Source organism: Paroedura picta, chromosome 1 (assembly GCF_049243985.1).
Source record: "Paroedura picta isolate Pp20150507F chromosome 1, Ppicta_v3.0, whole genome shotgun sequence".
Classification (NCBI taxonomy): domain Eukaryota; kingdom Metazoa; phylum Chordata; class Lepidosauria; order Squamata; family Gekkonidae; genus Paroedura; species Paroedura picta.
The window spans coordinates 61,112,668-61,134,253 of NC_135369.1; the positions used below are offsets into that span (position 1 = coordinate 61,112,668).

General features: G+C 46.5%; 1 protein-coding gene across 3 annotated transcripts in view; it reads right to left on the minus strand.

Moving 5' to 3' along the window:
- The window catches only part of TP53BP2 (tumor protein p53 binding protein 2), a 70,313-nt gene extending 59,250 nt beyond the window's left edge, over nucleotides 1–11,063 (minus strand). Inside the window, exon 1 of one of the 3 annotated variants that reach the window (XM_077340400.1) lies at nucleotides 11,045–11,063. Coding sequence is in view for 1 of the 3 variants with exons in the window: in XM_077340409.1 (XP_077196524.1) it covers nucleotides 7,165–7,191 (27 nt within the window). In the remaining 2 variants the exon portion in view is untranslated. Of the gene's footprint in view, nucleotides 1–6,991; nucleotides 7,096–7,164; nucleotides 7,372–11,044 lie in introns of those variants that run through there. The other 2 variants (XM_077340409.1, XM_077340416.1) reach the window with 2 other exon arrangements.
- Nucleotides 11,064–21,586: the final 10,523 nt, after the last annotated feature.

A 21,586-nucleotide genomic window follows, 5' to 3' on the forward strand; every position in this document is an offset into this window, starting at 1 on the left:
TCAAGAGAGACTAATTATGTAGTTGGATGCTATGCTATTTTTAATGTGTTTCAACTTCTCACTTTGACTCTACAGCAATCACACTCCCACATATCTGCTGCATATAGAAAGGTGAAATAACTGTAATCCTGCTTGATTTAACTCTATCAGCATTACATAGTTTGAAAACCTGCAGAGTCAATTACTACAGAGTGCTGTCGCCAGGATGTTGACTAGAGTAGATGGCAGGGACCATGTACACTGACTTCTAGTTTGTTTGTTTTTAAGCACAATTCAAAGTGCTGGTGTTGACCTTGTAGTTTGGAATCAACATACCTACTGGACTGCCTAGTCAATTATGAACCTATTCCACCACAGTGGCCATCTTCAGGGGCCTTGCTTCAGGTGCTATAGTGTCCTGAGATTAGGTAAGTAGCAACCTGGGATATGGCCTTCTCAATCATGGAACCATGTAATTTTCTCCCCAAGGAGATATGTCTGCCCCTTTTTTGCCATCTTCTGCCAACAGGTGAAGATTTTTGTTTGTTTGTCATTGCCTTAGTGATCCCTCCTTTCTGCCTAATGTTTTGATTGTAGCTTTTATATCTTTACTAGAAATAGAGCCCGCTGTAATTTGCAGACAGCGGGCGCTAGCGGGGCTTTGGAGGCCGCGAGTGGGCGGCCCGGGGCGTGTCCTACTTGTTTGTTGGATGTCAGGCAGGAGCATGGAGCGGGCGGGAGGCAGGTCGCAGGCTCGGAGGGCAGGAGGTAGGCTGGGGGCTCGGGGCAGGTCCTCCATCGTGGCCGGGCGAGGTTCGGGCGGGGTGTGGGCGGGGTGGTCGTCGTCAACGCTGCAGGATGGGTCGGCGGCAGCTGGTCCTGAGCGGGTGGACATGGGGGCAACGATCGCAGCGTTCTGGCGGCGTGGCGGGCGGGAGCGGGGATGCGGCCGCGTGTAGGTGTGGCGGCCGCGGGCGCTCCCGGCCACAGGTGGCTTCGTGGAGGCACGGGGTAATGAGGCGCGGCGGCAGGTAGTGGCAGGGCGACGGGTGCAGCTGGAGTCGGAGGGCGGCGGCGAGCTGGCTGGTGTGTAGCGAGCGAACGAATGGTGGCGGCGAGGCTGCAGCGAGCGCAGTCGATGGGGGCAGATCGGGAGGCGCTTCGTGGCTCCCAATTCGTCAGTCTGGTGGCAAGGGACCATTGGTCCTTTGCCGCCGGACTGACAATCGAAGGGCTCAATCGGCAGGCGCAAAGCGCCTGCCGATTGGGCCTTCCAATTGTCAGTCCGGGGGTAGGGGCCTATCAGCACCCTTCCTCATCATGGACAGGGTCCGCCTTGGGTGCCCTTAACCGATTTTTTAATCTGCTCCACAGGAGTGGTTAAAGATATGTATTTGAATTCTAGTTCTAATTGTTTTCTTGTTCTTTTTTGATTAGTTTTAATCATTTTAAAATGTGATTTTATTACCCATTCTCACCCAGAACAGGTGACACCTTAAATCCCAGATCAGACTTTCTACTTGCCAATAGCACTTACATCTTGTTGGGATTAAGCTTCAGTTTATTAGCCCATATCCATTCCAAAACTGCCTTTGTGAATCACCAGGTGTCATAATAGAAACTAATAAACTTCGTGCCAATGACACAAAGCCACATAGCATAGTTACATAACTTCATAACATGTTAAGGGGGGAGTACCAGGGTCAAGGCAAGAAGCATGGGAAGCAAAGCAAGAGAACTGGGACATAAAGCATACACCAAGTCCCAGGAGATATATCATAAATAAGCCATGGGTCACTGTTCCGCAGCACTGTTTTGCTACCCCATTGATCCTCTCATATATGTACACTAGTAGTATGTCCTTCCAAAAAGCAAGACATATGAGGAAACGTGAGGGACCGTGGTCTATGTAGAAGATGACTAAGCGGTGATATGATAGCCATAGGACTTGAAGGGCTGTCACACAGAGGATGGAGCAGAGTTGTTATCTGTTGCCCCATAGGGTTGGAACAGAACCAATGGGTTGAAATTAATTCAAAAGAATTTTTGGTTAAACATCCAGAAGTTGTTCCTGAGTGGAACAGGCTTCCTTGGGAGGTGGTGGGTTCTCCTTTGGAAGTTTGTAAGCAGAAGCTAGATAGTCATCTGACAGAAATGCTGATTTTATGAACTTAGGCAGATTGTAAGAGGGTGGGCAGAAGGGATTGTGACAATATGGTCTTTTCTTGCATACTCAGGGAAACGCCAATCGCCACTTTGGGATTGGGAGATGAATTTCTTCCCGGCCAAAATGGCCAGGGATTCTGGTTTTTTTTTTGTTTGTTTGTTTTTGAGGGACGGGCATCATCTGGGCATGGAATTGGGGTCCTGCGGGCAGGTAGTTGTAAATTTCCTGCACTCTGCAAGGGGTTGGACTAGATGACCCTGGAGGTACCTTCCAACTCTATGACTATAATAATGACAGAAGATATTTACCAGTAATTGATTATGTGAATTTATTACTATCCCTGCTTCTATTTTCACAATCAACGAAATCAATTAGAACCCCTATTAATAGAAGTAACAGGACAATCCCATCATCAGCTGCTCTAGATGAGTGTACAAACTATGATTATGGAGAAAGCTAGGGAGTACCAGAAGAACGTCTACTTCTGCTTCGTTGACTATGCTAAAGCCTTTGATTGTGTGGAGCACAACAAATTGTGGCAAGTTCTTAAAGAGATGGGAATACCAGAGCATCTTATTTGTCTCTTGAGAAATTTATATGCAGGTCAAAATGCAACAGTGAGAACTGAACATGGAATCACTGACTGGTTCAAAATTGAGAAAGGAGTTCGGCAAGGCTGTATACTGTCGCCTTGCCTATTTAACTTGTATGCAGAGCACATCATGAGAAATGCGGGATTAGAGGAGTCACAAATTGGGATCAAGATTGCAGGGAGAAATATCAACAACCTCAGCTATGCAGATGATACCACTCTAATGGCAGAAAGTGAAGAGGAACTAAAGAGCCTGTTGATGCGGGTGAAGGAGGAGAGTGCAAAAGTTGGCTTGAAACTCAACATCAAGAAAACAAAGATCATGGCATCCGGCCCTCTCAATTCCTGGCAAATAGAAGGGGAAGAAATGGAGATAGTGACAGATTTTATTTTCCTGGGTTCCAAGATCACTGCAGATGGGGACTGCAGCAAAGAAATTAAAAGACGCTTGCTCCTGGGGAGGAAAGCTATGGCAAATCTAGACAGCATCCTAGAAAGCAGAGACATCACCCTGCCAACAAAAGTGCGTTTAGTCAAGGCTATGGTCTTCCCAGTTGCAATGTATGGCTGCGAAAGTTGGACCATAAGGAAGGCCGAGCGTCAAAGAATTGAGGCTTTTGAACTCTGGTGCTGGAGAAGACTCTTGCGAGTCCCTTGGACTGCAAGGCGAACAAACCGGTCAGTCCTAGAGGAGATCAGCCCTGACTGCTCTTTAGAAGGCCAGATCCTGAAGATGAAACTCAAATATTTTGGCCACCTCATGAGAAGGAAGGACTCCCTGGAGAAGAGCCTAATGCTGGGAGCGATCGAGGGCAAAAGAAGAAGGGGACGACAGAGAATGAGGCGGATGGATGGATGGAGTCACTGAAGCAGTAGGTGCAAACTTAAATGGACTCCGGGGAATGGTAGAGGACAGGAACGCCTGGAGGATCATTGTCCATGGGGTTGCGATGGGTCGGACACGACTTCGCACATAACAACAACAACAACAGGCTAGGTTCATTCAATTTGGAACAAGTTTCACAGAAGACAAGGTAGTTAATAACTATACTCCTGATCAGATTATGCTGCCAGAATGTTTTCTTAGGTTAATTGCAGTAATCTTTTAAACAAACACCCTACTATTATCACAAGGATTCACTTTCCAAAGCAAGTCAATTCTCTTAAAGCTCTCAAAGATTTTATCTGCAGGAGTCCCTGCTCTATCGTTCTGCTTTCAGACCACCACATGCTATCGTACTCTTGCTTTAGGAGGGAAGATTAATATTCATGTTGGTAAGAATAGCTACAATCTTTAGCATGCACAGAAGGAAAGGTTTCTAAAGAGACAGTGTTCTAACAAAGAATTTCATTACTGTTCACTAAGTAAATTAATTATTGATATTTGACATTATTTTTCTACTGAAGCCCCCTTAACATTCATGGCAACTGCAGTTTTTTGTAAATTAAATACTTTTACAGATAATTCAAACATACTTTTTAGAGCTAAAATGTACTATGTATGGTGTGTATACACTTGGAAGAGAGGAATGAGGAATGCTTATAAAGTTGCAGTTAACACTGCGAAGAGATAGGAAACATTACTGGCTGTACCAAATTTATTTTCCAAGTATTCTGAAGGTGCCATTCAAAAATGGGATAAAACTAACAGCTGGCCAGATCAGAGCACTCTCTGTTGTAACCACCATCTGGTGGAACAGCCTGCTTCACACTACCACCATTTTGTTCAATGTGTAAAACAGAACTTTAAGGACACATTTGCATAGACGTAGTTTTTAATTGTCTGTAGAAAAGTTAGGCAGCTTTTTCCTTCCCCTCACTCATACAGCACTGTCCATTCTGATGTATTAAAATTTCTTAATTTCATTGTTCTACAACTGACTGCAATTTATTGGATATATTATGCTGCCTATTTCATTTTCTTCACTTATGTAACATACTTTTATTGTATGTATATTATACTGGTCTTTATTACATTCTTTAGACATGAGTCCTTAGTCTCAATGAGAAAGATGGAGAAATAAAGTTAAATAATTTTTAAAAGTATAGAGAGCCATCTGAATCATAATACTAACCAAACACTACAATTTATTTAAAGGAGAGGGGGTGCTCCATTGCTTAATTTAACTGCTTTCTACAAAGTTTTCAGAAGAAAAAAGGAAAATATAAGGAAAATCATATTTTCCCAGCAACAAATAATGCTGTGCTAAAAATACAATTTCCTCATATGAGATACACTCCCTTCTAACGCAGCAACTAAAGTAACAAATTCCTTACATAATAAACAGTTGAGTTTTTCTATGAAAGCAATAATCATTTTAAGTCTCCAACAGTACTCTAGGGCAGGGATAGTCAACCTGTGGTCCTCCAGATGTTCATGGACTACAATTCCATGAATTCTCTTGGGAATTCCATGAACATCTGGAGGACCACATGTTGACTACCCCAGCTCTAGGGTTAAAGATACCCCAAAGAAACTGACAGAACAGAAACTCTCAATGCTGGAGAAATACCAAAGATCTTGTTTCCAATGCTTGCAAGCACACAGATATAATCAATAACTGCCCCCAAATGACAGCAAGGAGATAACTCAAGTTGTATTGCGCTTTGTGTCAACAGAAGGGTATAAAATGGTGCTCTTTTATGAACATATAATTTGCCTTCCAAGAAAGCATTCCTGGCTTAGAAAACGCATAAAAACCCTGTGGACAGGTAGAATCCGACAAGAGCATAATTTCCTCTAAGAAGCTACGACTACAAAGTGAGCTAATTTACACACATGACTCTCAATACACTTTGTCCACCCTTTATGAATCTGGAAAAAGCAGACCAATTTTCCCTATTGGTTTCCCTATTGGGCAAGCCACTTGCCTTGAAAACCCTCTGAGGTTACCATGAGTTGGCTGCAACCAGACAGCATTTTTGACCATACGTACTGTCATGACATGTGAAGCAGTTTCAATCCCCTCCTGTTAATTCTAGCCTTTTCAACACTCAACCACTGGAACTGTCTGAACATCCTCAATTTATTCTGTAATAAAAGACTTTTATGCCTGGCATCTAGAAAAGTATGCAAGAGTTTCAGAAACTCTAGACACATAACGGAAGAAACATGCAGAAGCATTCATGTACCCAAATTATTAAAACAACCCTACTATGAAAGGTTAATAAATTAAGACTTCTTATATGCACATGCTTATATCCAAATTAAGAAAAGAAAGATTTAGCAATCTCAGGAAAATGGAAAAGCTGCTATTGCCCAAAGGATGAAGCTTCTCTGTTGTGGTTATCATTCCCCTGACTTTCCACAACCTGTGCAAATTTAATTATTCAAGACGACTTTTCTACAGGAAACAGAGTTGGGCTGTACAAAATTACTCACAAAGTTATTTGGATAAATGATTAGGGATCACTGTAGGTAGCTGGATATAAGTAGGATCCTACCATGTAATCTCGCATCATTTAATGTGTTACATTAATACTTATGTCTTTCTTCAGTTTTAGATTTCTAGTTGGTTCTACAACCCTAATCCTATTACAATGTTTACCAAGTGTCCTACTATTGATTGTGATTATTCACTCTGAGTAATCTGCCTTGAATCCCAGTGAGAAAGGCAAGGAATTAATAAGGTCAATAAATAATAATATAATAAATATTCATATTCCACCAAAGAACCACGCTGGCAAACAACAGATCTTTCATGCAAAAACCTGTACGCAAAAGAAAAACTTCGCTACGATAACTAGTTATGATTGCCTTGAAATGCAGTCACCATTCTCCATTACGTTTCCAGAGGTCAGCCTTTTTTCCGCAATCCAGAAACTCTCGATTCCCTACGGGCAAACCTACGGGGCACTCGAGTTCTCACTTTATGACTAAACCAAAAGGTGCGTCGTTTAATACTTCTCCACGCCTACGGCAAAGCTGAGCAAAAAAAAAAAAAAAAAAGCAGGAACAAGTACAGCTGGCCCGTAAGTGGGGAGGAGAACGGAAGGGAACGATCCCAATCGGTCATCGTTCGCACTCGGCGATGAACGAAAGTGGTGCTAGCGACCGACTCCGCCGCACGGCTCCATTTTCCTCGAAGTACGCTGGCGGCGAGGGACAAGCAAGCACGGCCGCTCCATTTGCAGGTCTCCCGCCGCCACCCTAGTGCCCATCTTAGGACCAGCCCTCCGGCGACGAATACTCAGCCGCCCGGAACTCGCAAGTCTCGGCCCGCGTTCCAACTTTCCCCACAAATGCAACTTACGGGCGAGCGGAGAGGCGGCGGCGGCGGCGGCGAGGAGCCCCTTCCGTGCTAGAAGGCAATTAGCTCTCCTCTGGCAAACGGAGGCCAAAGTACGGAGTCAGCCCTCGGCCTCGGCGGCGGCCCCTCCTCGCGTGACCTCCCCTCCCCCTCCGAGGCCACTCGCACACGCTTACCGGCATCATCTTGGCCCCGAACCGCATGGAGGCGGGGGGTGCCGGCTCCCTGCTCCCGGGGCCGAGGCGGAGACCAACGACCGGGGCCTGGGGAAGCGCCGCGGCCTGGCGCGCCTCGGAACCTGTTGCGGGCGGCAGCCCTGCTGCCCTCGCGCCGCTCGTCGGGCCTGCGCCTCCCGCACCTTCAGCGCCGCCTCTCTACCGCCCCCTCGCTCCTCCCCGCCACAAACCAGGCGGCGCCCACCGCCGCCCGCCCGCCAGCCTGCTCCGAAACTATCCCCCCCGCCTCTCTCCCTCTCCGCCGGCCCGGTAGGGAGGAGCCGCTGAGTCCCTCCCCCAAGGCGGGCTGGGCTGGCTGGGCTGGCTCGGCGCAGGCGGTGCCTCTCTCGGTTCCAAGGAAAATGAGTGCCCCAGGCAGGGTCCTCGGAGAAGTTCTCGCCGTAAGTGTGAGAGCCGGACGGCTGCGCTGGCTGCCTTTCTCCCGCTCTGGAAAACCGCTGAGAAGGGGGCACGCCTCACAGCCCTTTAGATGCCGGAAGCAGGCTGGCCATTTACTCGACCGGGTCGAAATCATGGGAGGCTGCCCGTTCCGGAGAAGGAGGGAAAGCAAGGCGACTTCTTTCGCTTTGAGTGCCGTGCAGCCCGCGAGAAAGGGCCTGGCGCACGGCGGCACCGCCGAGGACTCCCAGCCCCAAAAGGAGCACGGAGGGGTCGGTGAGGAGGAGTGCAGGCTTCGCCCTCCACTCACTCAGGGCAGCCATGCAGGGCAACACCGGGCCTTGACTGCCCGGTATCCCGTGGGCAGGAGGCTGAGCATCGGGCAACCCCGGCCCTTGTGCCCCTCACATTGCAGCCGGCCCAAGGCGAAGGCATGCGATGCCTTACTCCTCAGCTAAGAGTTGGCCTGGTAAAGTAAATGGCTGTTACACCCCAAGTGTAACTCTCCTTTCTGAACAGCAAAACAAACCACATTCTTTCCCCTTCACCATATTTGGATTCTCACCCAAATGCTAAACTTTTTTTTGCTGAGCTTACCTCTTCTCCACATCTTTAACGCATTTTAGTATCACAGTGAAGGGGGAAAGTGCTTTCAAGTCACAATAGATATATGGGAAACTCTCCTCAAGGCAAGAGGTGCTTGGATGTGTTTTGCCTTTACCTGCTGCTGTGTCACAAGCCCCATATTCCTTAGGAGGCCTCCCATCCAAATACTTTCCAGGGCCAATCCGGCTGAACTTCAAAGATCTGATCAAATGAGGCTATACTGAACCATTTTATTTAATCCGCTCCACGAGGAGCGGTTAAAGATTATGAAGATTACCATGATTGGTGGAAGATAGTGATACATATTATATGGAAATAGAAGTGAGGGGGATTTATTATAAATCCAACCACTTCAAAACCAACATAACCAGCCATGTCTTAATTTGCCTTCATTTCAACAGCAGTGTTGGAGAAACTATTACATTAGTCTGGCTCACCCAGAAACAAGTAATTTCAGCACAACTGAAATGTCGAAAATCTAAGGGCCACTTTCTTGTGAGGGCTGATTTTGTCTTTGTGCTTCTTGCATAAATGGTGAGGACTATTTTGCCTTCAGGATATACTCATTAGACTTGTCTTTGTAGTTTTACTGCACTCATCATGAATGCTATCAGAATAACAATCCCAGCCCCACTCCCCCCCCCCCCCCCCGAAGGCTTTTACAACATACTGCATTTCAAACACTCTCTTTAGGAGGCAGCTGAAAAATTGCTTCTTCCCTTGCACCGATATTTCTGCAATATATCTAGCTTCTTAGGGCTCTAGAGATGTTTTTATACTACTGGAAGTTCATTAGTGTCTGCAGTAACCAGTGGAGTAACTTCACTTACAAATCCAGTGAATGCAGCTTTTCTTGAAGCCCAACTCTACATTTTAAACTTTAACCTTTAAGCCTGAAGGTTTAAGTGAAGCTTTGGTTTCTACCACATTAGGAACTGCTGCTTAACAGGCATTATGCTGGGCTGTATGAACTTGTGTTGCAATAAAATGTCCATTGGTGACACTTGGTTGAGAGCTGGCTCACACTGACAGCTACATTTGGAGTGGAGACGAAACTCATCCATTGTTTCTGTGCATATCTTTTTGTCTGGTATATATTTCTTTTTTGTCTGTAGCATGTGAATCAATTTGCCATTTGCTGACTATGCTATATTTTGGTTGGCTGTAACTTTCCTGCTCTTAGCTTGCTTTTGGTATACTTTCAGCAGCACTGAATAGGTTAATTGAGGGACTGCGCTGAGTAGGGTCTTACCTTTCTTTGGGAGTTTGGAGTCCCCCAAATAATACCTTGAATGTTTACTTAGGTCAGTGTGCCTAGTATAGACATGTTATTTTTTTTCTTAATTATAATAATGCTCAAGTGTTCAGGTATATATATTTAATTATATTGACATGTATGTGGTGTCACAATAAACACTATGATATATGTGAGCTGATATTACATTAGTTTAGGGAAATATAATTCAGGGCATAAAATAGGATGTGCAAAGTCACTGGAGAAGATTGAAAAATCCCTTATTTTTAGCAACAGAATTGTGATGTTTACATTTCCTCCCAAGAGAAAAAAACCCTGCCATTTAAACAAATGCATGTAAATAAATGTAATAGTACATTTTTGTAAAGAAATACATTACAGACTTTGGTATGAGGTACCACATGTTTCTGATTAGTGTGTACTATTGGTCAATTACAGAACACTCATATTAGTGCTATTCATAATTGGGAGTCATGTAAATAAAATTAGGAGATGCTTGAAATGAATTAACAATATGATGGCAGTAGGGATGAATAACCCCAAGTGACCCAAAGCTGTTTTGAGCAACCCCTTAATTTGAACAGCAGTTCATTACAGAAGGCAAATGAAGGCCTGGGAGCATAATGGGTAGGACAGCATTTTGTGTAAATAATAATTTTTAAACTGCAGTTTTCTCAGAGACCTAATGGCTGGATAGCTACATCTGCAGTATTAGCAAGGAACTAGACTAACATTCATGTGAGAGGTAGTTATTTGAATAGCTAATATTAAACCATGATCTTTAACAGCTCTAAGATTACTTATAAGAGACAAAAAATCAGGTAAAAGGTCAAATAAAACATTTCTATTTCCTTACACTAATTGTTCCATAAAATAACTCACTTGATATATCTGTCAAACAATAAAATACTGAAGTGATAGCCTAAGAACATAATTGCACTAGTGTCTCCTGGTTTGTTCTAGCTAAGGCATCTACTTATCATTCTTTAATATCTGGCTTCAGATAATGATGCTAATGTACCTCAAACAGGTTCTCCTGAAAAGCAAGCTTCCTCCCTTCAAAATTTCCCACCAGCCACCCCAACACTACCAGGTAAGCTAGTGAGGATTGTGCTCAAAGACATCTGGGCTCCAACACCCTCACCACCACCCTCCCCAGCAGTGGAACTAGTAGCCTGAGAAACTAGAAGCCGCACAGAGCAGAGCTATTCTTGGTGCCCTTTTTACTACCCAAAAGGAATCTCAAAGTACCCTACAACCACCTACCCTTCCTTTCCCCACAATAGACACCCTTTGAGGAAGGTGAAGCTGAGAGAGCTCTGAGAGAACTGACTGGCCCAAAGTCACCCAGGTGGCTGCATGTGGAGAGGTGGGGAATGAAATCCAGTTCTCCAGATTAGAGGTCGCCGCACTTTAACCATTACACCATGCTGGCTTTCAGCACTAGGACTGCAGAGATGGGGGATGGGGGTCCCTTGCAACACCAGGTATCACGGGCTGCCTGCTAACACCTCCTCGAATGAGGAAGACGTGGAGGAAGCCCTCAGATGCCCAGTCCTCAGATGCTGCAGAAAAACCTACCAGACAGGATGGAAACTGTGAGGCGCAGACAGGAAGTCTCATACTGAAGTCAGTGTGCCATGTCCTCGGGCCTGCAGCCTCCAGTTTATCCCTGGGCTTGCCAGAGCCTTTGGAGTACCAGAGAAAGTGGACCTGGAGGGGAGGTACAGGAGTGGTGCCGTAGGGTATGATTGGCAGCCTAGCACTGCCAGCCTTTCCCTGTGAGTCACTGAAGGATCTGGGCTGATTGACCTGTAGGCTGCTCAGCCATTGAGGAGTTGCACCTGTTCCTGGGTGACTCAGCAGGTGGAGGAGTTGCACCTGGTCTTGACTGACTCCCGATAATAGCTGCTAGAAAAGGAAGAGCCAGCATAGATCTAACTTGTCCACAGCCCTTGTGTGCTTTGGATATGACTGATTAAATGCTTGGGCTCTTGAATAGCTACTTAGATGCTGAACTGTTTTTGGACTATGTCTTTTGCCCCAGGTGTTTGCCTGAACCAAAACACTACCAAGCATGCTTGTGAGGGCTGCATTTCAGCCCTAAGGAGCTTAGGAGCTGCCTGAAGAATCACACATAAAAAAAAACCTCTCCCTGAGTTGTATTGTTTGCACCAAGTGGGTGGGTGGTACATGGACACACAGGTGGTTGGACAGCCTGAAGAAATAAAGAGGACTAATGGTGGAACTGGGGTGTCCAATCACAGAAGCTTTCCTGAAAGAATTGGCAATCTATGGCAAGTGGGGGGAGCATTAAGATTGTTACTACTATCCCTGCAAAGTTCATGGAGCCAAGACATATGTGCCAGCATTTAAAGTTATTTGACACAAGTTATGCTCTGTGACCTTTCTTTAGTGTAAGGTTTTAATACTCCTCTTTTCTCTTATCTTAAGGCATCTCAAAGCAGCTTACAATCGCCTTCCCTTCCTTTCTCCACAACAGGCACCTTGTGGGGTAGGTGGAGCTGAGAGAGCTCTGAGAGAAGTGTGGGTCTTAGTAACCCTGTGGATCTTGGTAACACTCTCCAAAGCTGCCATTTCAGGGAAACATCTCTGTAAACAATTTATTTTTTGGTTACAATCTTGCAAACTTGCTGGACTAAACACAAATATGTTATTCCTCATATATTTAAGAACATTGTTTAAGCAGTGAAAGGACCATTTCCAAATTATACATGCAAGTTGTGTAAGGATCAATGTCTTTTATATGTTAATTTCATGTTTTTAAGAGCCTTTTATGAATTTATTACTATGAAGATGAAAGACCCTTATTTATTTAGCATAAATTCTGGCTCTGTACAGGTTTATATTCTAATGAGGGTTGTTTGTCAGTAATGTTTTCATATCGATATGTGATGACTATGATTTATAGATGATGATGCACTCCCTAAGAAAGATGGGGGAGGAAGCTCAAGCAAATGGGGGCACAAGTGGTATTCTCTTCAATCTTGCCTGTCAAGGGAAGAGGAATGCATCGGGAGAGGAAGATAATGGAGGTGAATGACTGGCTGCGTAGTTGGTGCCGGCAGGAGAGATTTGGTTTCTGGGACCATGGGATAGGCTTTCTTGAGGAAGGCCTACTAGCATCTGATGGACTGCACTTATCGAAACTGAGGAAGAATGTGTTTGGCAGGAACCTGGGGAGATTCATCAGGAGAGCTTTAAACTAAAGCCACTAGGGGAAGGAGACGATCAACATAGGGAGTGTATGGAAGGAAAACGATCGGAGGCAGCCCAACCGGCAAGGCCAGCTCATAGGGAACCAAAAGTAAAAGGATTCAGATGTCTTTATACTAACGCCCGAAGCATGGGCAATAAAAAGGAAGAGCTGGAACTTCTCATGCTGATGGAAAGGTATGATCTAGTAGGCATCACAGAAACTTGGTGGAATGATTCTCATGACTGGAATGTAATGGTGGATGGATATGAACTGTTCAGAAAAAAACAGAATAGATCAAAGAGGTGGAGGAGTGGCACTGTATGTGAGGAAGGGGCTTACCTGTCAGGAAATTCTAGTGAAGGAGAGCATATCTACAGTGGAAAGCATCTGGGTGAAAATAAGCGAGGGGAAAACAAACAGTGTGGTGGTTGGTGTCTGCTACCAACCGCCTGACCAACAAGAGGATGTGGATGCTGCACTTTGTGAGCAGCTTGAGAAAATATCCAAGCGGCAGGACCTTGTCATCATGGGTGACTTCAATTTCCCAGATGTGTGCTGGGAAACAAACTCTGCGAAGCGTCCTCAGTCATGCAACTTTCTGACCTGCCTGGCTGACAATTTCATTTATCAAATGGTAGATGAACCCACAAGAGGTTCAGCCATACTGGACTTAATACTGACCAACAGGCAAGAGTTGGTGGATGAGGTGAAGGAGGTGGGGACCCTAGGGGAAAGTGACCATGTCCTCATAGAATTCCTTTTGAGATGGGGAGCCAAGGAAGCTTGTAGCCAGACACGGATGTTGGATTTTCGTAGGGCAAACTTTAATAAACTCAGAGACATGATGAGTGTCATACCATGGACGAGAATGCTGGAAGGGAAGGGAGCATGTGAAGGGTGGGCGCTACTCAAACAGGAGCTATTGCATGCTCAATCAATGACTATCCCAGAAAGACGAAAACACTGCAGGAGCTCTAAGAAGCCTATTTGGATGAACAGAGAACTTCAAGAGGAACTAAGAAAGAAAAGGAAAATGTTCAGGAAATGGAGGGAAGGACAGAGCTCTAAAGAAGAGTACCTACAGGTTACTAGGCACTGTAGATCAATCATCAGAAAGGCCAAAGCTGAGAGTGAGCTAAGATTGGCTAGGGAAGCCCATTGTAACAAGAAAAGATTTTTCAGTTATGTGAGGAGCCAACGTAAAGTAAAGGAGGCAATAGGCCCACTGTTGGGTGCGGATGGACAAACTCTAACGGAAGATGCAGAGAAAGCAGAAAGGCTTAGTGCCTATTTTACATCTGTTTTTTCCCACAGGTCAAAGGGGTTAGGCACATCTAGAGATGGCCATAGCCAAAGGACAGTATCTGGGTGGCAGGTTAACATGGATAGAGAGGTTGTCGAGAGGCATTTAGCTGCACTGGATGAGTTCAAATCCCCTGGTCCGGATGAAATGCACCCGAGAGTACTCAAAGAACTTTCCAGAGAACTTGCACAGCCCTTGTCCATCATCTTCGGAACCTATTTAAGGACTGGAGATGTCCCGGAGGACTGGAAGAGAGCAAATGTTATTCCGATCTTCAAAAAAGGGAGGAAGGATGACCCGGGAAACTACAGACCAGTGAGTCTGACCTCTGTTGTGGGGAAGATAATGGAGCAGATATTAAAGGGAGCGATCTGCAAACATCTGGAGGACAATTTGGTGATTCAAGGAAGTCAGCATGGATTTGTCTCCAACAGGTCCTGCCAGACCAACCTGGTTTCCTTTTTTGACCAAGTAACAGGTTTGCTGGATCGGGGAAATTCGGTTGATGTCATTTACTTGGATTTAAGTAAAGCTTTTGACAAGGTTCCCCATGATGTTCTGATGGATAAGTTGAAGGACTGCAATTTGGATTTTCAGATAGTTAGGTGGATAGTGAATTGGTTAGAGAACCGCACTCAAAGAGTTGTTGTCAATGGTGTTTCATCAGACTGGAGAGAGGTGAGTAGCGGGGTACCTCAGGGCTCGGTGCTTGGCCCGGTACTTTTTAACATATTTATTAATGATCTAGATGAGGGGGTGGAGGGACTACTCATCAAGTTTGCAGATGACACCAAATTGGGAGGACTGGCAAATACTCCAGAAGATACAGACAGAGTTCAACGAGATCTGAACACAATGGAAAAATGAGCAAATGAGAACAAGATGCAATTTAATTAAGATAAGTGTAAAGTTCTGCATCTGGGTCAGAAAAATGAAAAGCATGCCCTGGATGGGGGATACGCTTCTAGGTAACACTGTGTGAACGAGACCTTGGAGTACTTGTGGATTGTAAACTAAACATGAGCAGGCAGTGTGATGCAGCAGTAAAAAAGGCAAATGCCATTTTGGGCTGTATCAACAGAGGCATCACATCAAAATCACAAGATATCATAGTCCCATTGTATACGGCACTGGTCAGACCACACTTGGAGTACTGTGTGCAGTTCTGGAGGCCTCACTTCAAGAAGGACGTAGATAAAATTGAAAGGGTACAGAGGAGAGCGACGAAGATGATCTGGGGCCAAGGGACCAAGCCCTATGAAGATAGGTTGAGGGACTTGGGAATGTTCAGCCTGGAGAAAAGGAGGTTGAGAGGGGACATGATAGCCCTCTTTAAGTATTTGAAAGGTTGTCACTTGGAGGAGGGCAGGATGCTGTTTCTGTTGGCTGCAGAGGAGAGGACACGCATAATGGGTTTAAACTTCAAGTACAATGATATAGGCTAGATATCAGGAAAAAGTTTTTCACAGTCAGAGTAGTTCAGCAGTGGAATAGGCTGCCTAAGGAGGTGGTGAGCTCCCCCTCACTGGCAGTCTTCAAGCAAAGGTTGGATACACACTTTTCTTGGATGCTTTAGGATGATTAGGGCTAATCCTGCGTTGAGCAGGGGGTTGGACTAGATGGCCTGTATGGCCCCTTCCAACTCTATGATTCTATGAAAGCTACTTGCACCAGGTGGATGGGTGGTGCATGCACACACCCACACACTCATGCACCACCAACCAAGTGTAAACCAGGTAACTGTTGAAAGATTACATCTGCCAACATAAATATTTTTCCTTCGGAGAAAACACATTTTACTGCATTGGGAAATAACTGTATAATCTTAAAGGATTTTTGCATTTACTTTATGTTGTAATGAAAAATTATGTCACATGGTAGAGCAATACTATTGTACCATATACATTAATATTTCATTTCTAATTGTGCTATAAATAATTGCCCATGTTACACGCAATACTTTGTTTCCAGTTTGTTAGCCTTTAGATACATTTTCAGACATTCTCTGCTCATTTCAAATGTTTACAAACCTTTAGAGCAATGGAGAGGGACAAAGTTCTCCAACCTTGGAAATACCAGTTGTTGTTGTTGTTGTTAGGTGCGAAGTCGTGTCCGACCCATCGCGACCCCATGGACAATGATCCTCCAGGCCTTCCTGTCCTCTACCATTCCCCGGAGTCCATTTAAGTTTGAACCTACTGCTTCAGTGACTCCATCCAGCTACCTCATTCTCTGTCGTCCCCTTCTTTTGCCCTCGATCGCTCCCAGCATTAGGCTCTTCTCCAGGGAGTCCTTCCTTCTCATGAGGTGGCCAAAGTATTTGAGTTTCATCTTCAGGATCTGGCCTTCTAAAGAGTAGTCAGGGCTGATCTCCTCTAGGACTGACTGGTTTGTTCGCCTTGCAGTCCAAGGGACTCACAAGAGTCTTCTCCAGCACCAGAGTTCAAAAGCCTCAATTCTTTGACGCTCGGCCTTCCTTATGGTCCAACTTTCACATCCATACATTGCAACTGGGAATACCATAGCCTTGACTAAACGCACTTTTGTTGGCAGGGTGATGTCTCTGCTTTTTAGGATGCTGTCTAGATTTGCCATAGCTTTCCTCCCCAGGAGCAAACGTCTTTTAATTTCTTTGCTGCAGTCCCCATCTGCAGTGATCTTGGAGCCCGGGAAAATAAAATCTGTCACTATCTCCATTTCACTGTTGCTTCTTGACCTGCATATAAATTTCTCAAGTGACAAATAAGACGCTCTGGTATTCCCATCTCTTTAAGAACTTGCCACAATTTGTTGTGCTCCACACAATCAAAGGCTTTAGCATAATCAATGAAGCAGAAGTAGATGTTCTTCTGGAACTCCCTAGCTTTCTCCATGATCCAGCGTATGTTGGCAATTTGATCTCTAGTTCCTCTGCCTCTTTGAAATCCTGCCTGTACTTCTGGAAGTTCCCGGTCCACATATTGCTGGAGTCTAGCTTGTAGGATTTTGAGCATAACTTTGCTAGCGTTAGAAATGAGTGCAATGGTGCGGTAGTTTGAACATTCTTTGGCATTGCCCTTCTTTGGGATTGGAATGTAAACTGACCTTTTCCAATCCTGTGGCCATTGTTGAGTTTTCCAAATTTGCTGGGATATTGAGAGTAGCACTTTTACTGCATCGTCCTTTAAGATTTTGAATAGTTGAACTGGAATGTTGTCACCACCACTAAAACACCAGTAGGCGCTCTCTAAAGCTAAGCAGGTACAGCTGACTGCCAGTCATGGAACTCCATTCTCCTCTATGGGATCAGGATGCTATATACACTCCCAATTCCACCCCCACTCTGCTGCTGGCAGTTAGAGAGGCAGGCCCCTTGTTGAAAGCAGAACACATACATTTATTCCTGATTGTGAATTCCTCTGCCCTCCCCTCCCGGGGTTTGGATATTAGGTCAGCTCTGGGCCATCCCATCTCTCTGCTCACAGCAAGCAGAGGATAAGCTACTGGGTGCCTTGGCTGAGGACACACATTTTATACCCTCCTGATGACTGTGAACATCTCACTCCTTGTAGAGTTTGGGTACTAGGTAGACTCAAGGCTCTGAGCCACCCCATCTCAATGTTCAAGTTCACATCAAGCAGAGGAACTTAACTACTGGGTGCCTTGGTTGAGGATCCATACTTACACCCTCCTGATTGTGAACACCTCTGGGTCATGAGAGTGAAAATAGGTGCAAAGTCTTCCACCCCCACATACCACAGGCCATCCTGCCAGTCCTAGCAGGGGTCTCAGAGCCACCTTCCACTGATCTATTCCTGGGGCTCTCCAGAGAGGCAACAGAGTTATTAGCACTGGCCATACACAAGCAGTTGCTAATACTGTTTGAAGAGGAAGACACTGACAGCAGTGATGGGGGGTGGGTGGGAGGGAAAGCATCTTCCCTTTACACATTACAACTCCCTGCTAGCACTGCTGCCTCAAGTACAGCCCTTTGTGGCCTCTCCCAGTCTAGAAACATACACCCATAATTCAAACAGCATTTTCCTCTCTACAGTTTGATGCTAGGAAACAGATTTCCCCATAGGTGAAGTTCAAGCTGCAGTAATTTGGATCTCTCTAAAATCAACATGTTTTTTTGAGGGAAACCCATTTGGAACCCCTGCCACCACTATGTAATAGCTACATATTCCTTGATTAATGGTTAATAGTAAAAACATTTCTAACATTAAAGTGATTAGCCTTAGTTATTTCAGATGCTGATGTTAAAAGGCCCAAGCCTTTTATGTAGTTATTTTAAATCACTGTTAATAGCAAAACTGATTACCCACCTACATTGCAATATTAAATCATGGATGGTCTTTTGCTGCCATAAAAAAAAACAAAGTGTAGTCCAAGTTATATGAATCCCTAGCCATTTAGGAAGTTCAGTGAATATATCTCTAACTATGAATTTGGTTATTTGTAGCATCTCATTATTCTATTGTTTTTCAGTTTGTAATCAGAATAACTTTCCATGCAGCTCATCATTCATCAAAAAACTATTTTGATCACATGAAGTGCAAACGGACACCTACTTGCCTGTGCAGCCTCCTGTAGTATGCATTGAACTTGCCCCCTCCCCCAAACAAGAAAGGCTTCGGTTATTTAGTTGGAAAATAAACTTTAAGATAACTCAGCCATACTGTATCGGCAATGAAAGCCTAGCTTTCCAGAGAATTGTAGCCTATGCTTTCTCCAGCAGTACTTGAATGGAAAGTCAGGGAGTCATAAAAACATCACAATTATGTCACCAGCAGTGCTTTTCATTGGCTAAGCCCCAACAATGTTTTTTAGCAACACCTGGGAACAGCCAAAACAGTACAATTAACCCTTTCATGTGTTAAATAAACTATTCTCCATGGTTTTGGCATGCAGTTGCATCATTTATACATACTCTACTCCAGTGGTCCCCAACCTTTTTATCACCGGGGACCAGTCAATGCTTGACAGTTTTACTGAGGACGAGGAGGAGCCACGGCCCGGCACCAACTGATCTATGGACCGCAACAGCTGCTCTACTCTACACCATTTAAAAAACAGCATTCCTATCTTTAAACAGGGGGGGAGAAGGGGGAGGCCTTCCCACCAGACCAAGAAGTGGTGTGCTTCTAGGCCCAGAGAGAAGGCTGATCCGCCATCAGAGGGGGGGGGGAGGCCGTCCCACCAGGCCAGCAGCTGGGTGGGAAGGAGGAGGAAGAGAGGGAAAGGAGGCCCCCCCGAGCCCATAAGCAGTCTGCTTCTAGGCCCGGAGGGAAGGCCGTGCCGCTGCCGGGAGGGGGGGAGGAGGTCTTCCAACGGGGTCGAAGAGGCCCTGAGTGTGCTTCTAGGCCCAGTGGGAAATCTGCACCGCCACCAGGGGGGAGGGAGGAAGGAGACCTTCCCACTGGGCCCAGAAGCACACCTGGGGCCTCCAAGAGGCCCCGAGCGTACCTCTAGGCCTGGCAGGAAGGCCGCGCCGCCAGGGGGGAATGAGGGGGAAAGAGGCCTTCCCACCATCCCAGCAGCCGGGGGGGAAGAAGGAGGAGGGAGGCCTTCCCCCCCCAGGCCCAGAAGCGGTGTGCATCTAGGCCCGGAGGGAAGTCGCGCCGCAGCCAGGGGGGGGAGGAGGCCTTCCCACCAGGCCCAGAAGCATACCCGAGGCCTCTAAGTGGCCCCCTCTAAGCGGCGGGTAATAAGTCGAAATAATAATATTATTATTATTATTATTATTATTATTATTATTATTAGATTTATAGCCCGCCACTCCCTTGCGGCTCGTGGCGGGTAACAATATCACAAATCCCCATTAAAACCCCATAAAAACAATAATAACATTGCCAATATTGCCGGCATGGCAAGAACGGCAGCTCAACTTCCCCCCCCTCCCTCCCACTACTAGTGGGTGGAGAGGAGGTCCTGATGATGTTTTGCTTCGGGTCCAGAACCCGAGTCCCCGGGGGAGGCATAGATCTATTATCAGCCCCGGACTCAACCATAAACCTGGCAGAAGAGCTCCGTCTTGCAGGCCCTGCGGAACGTTGAAAGATCCCACAGGGCCCGCAGCTCTCCCGGGAGCTCATTCCACCAGGTCGGGGCCAGGACCAAAAAGGCCCTGGTCCTGGTCGAGGCCAGGCGTGCTTCCCTAGGGCTGGGAACGACCAACAGGTTTTCACCCGCAGAGCGCAAGGCCCTGCAAGGGGCATAGGGCAATAGGCGGTCCCTCAGGTATGTGGGTTCCAACTTGCGTAAAGCCTTGAAGGTTAGAACCAGAACCTTGAACCGGATCCGGGCAGCGATTGGCAACCAGTGCAGCTGCCTCAGCACTGGCTGGATGTGGGCCCTCCAAGATGTGCCAGTGAGGACCCTAGCAGCTGCGTTTTGCACTAGCTGAAGTTTCCGGATCAAGGACAAGGGAAGGTCCGCGTAGAGCGAGTTACAGAAATCTATTCTGGAGGTGACCGTTGCATGGATCACTGTGGCTAAGTGTTCAGGGGACAGGTAGGGCGCTAGTAGTTGGGCCTGGCGAAGGTGGAAAAACGCCTGGCCCACTACTTTTTTGACCTGCGTCTCCAAAGTCAGGGAGGCGTCAACGGTCACACCCAAGTTCCTGGCCTGGGACGTGATGGTGAGTTGCGTCCCTGCCAGGGTGGGTAAGCGCGCTTCCTGGTCCTGCCCCCTACGTCCCAGCCACAGGACCTCCGTCTTGGAGGGGTTGAGTTTCAGGCGACTCTGCTCGAACCATTCTGTCACTGCTTCCAAACATCTGGCAAATGGTTCCGGGGGGGGAGTCCGGGTGGCCATCCACGAGGAGATAGAGCTGGGTGTCATCAGCGTACTGGTGGCAACCCAGTCCAAAACTCCGTACCAGCTGGGCCAGAGGGCGCATAAAGATGTTGAATAATGTGGGGGAGAGGACCGCGCCCTGAGGGACCCCACAAGGGAGTCTATAGGAATGCGAGAACTCATCTCCCACTGCAACCCTCTGGATCCGGTCCTGGAGAAAGGAGCGTATCCAGCGTAACGCTGTGCCCCGTATCCCCATGCCGGCAAGGTGGTGGACCAACAGCTTGTGGTCCACAATGTCGAAAGCGGCCGACAGGTCCAGAAGAACCAGCACTGCCGACCCGCCCTTATCCAGCTGGCGACGGAGGTCATCCAACAGGGCGACTAGCACCGTCTCCAGATCGAAAGCCAGACTGATATGGATCGAGTGCCGAAGTTTCTTCCAAGAATGCCAGGAGCTGGTCTGCCGCGGCCCTTTCAACCATCTTTCCCAGGAACGCCAATTGCGACACTGGGCGATAGCTGGCGGGGTCCGCGGATCCAGCGTAGATTTCTTCAGGAGAGGGTGAACCACTGCCCCCTTCAGCTGCTCGGGGAACTCCCCGGACTCCAGGGAGAGGTTGATAATGTCCCTGAGCTGGCCTCCTATCTTCTGGCCACCTCCTTTGAGGAGCCATGATGGACAGGGGTCAAGGGGGCAAGTGGTCGCCCTAATCGAGCCTAGCAACTTGTCCACTTCGGATAAAGAGAGCCGTCTGAAGCCATCAAACGTCGCCTCCAAAGGCAGCCAACAGGCCTCCAGTTCGTTTACTGTATTAAC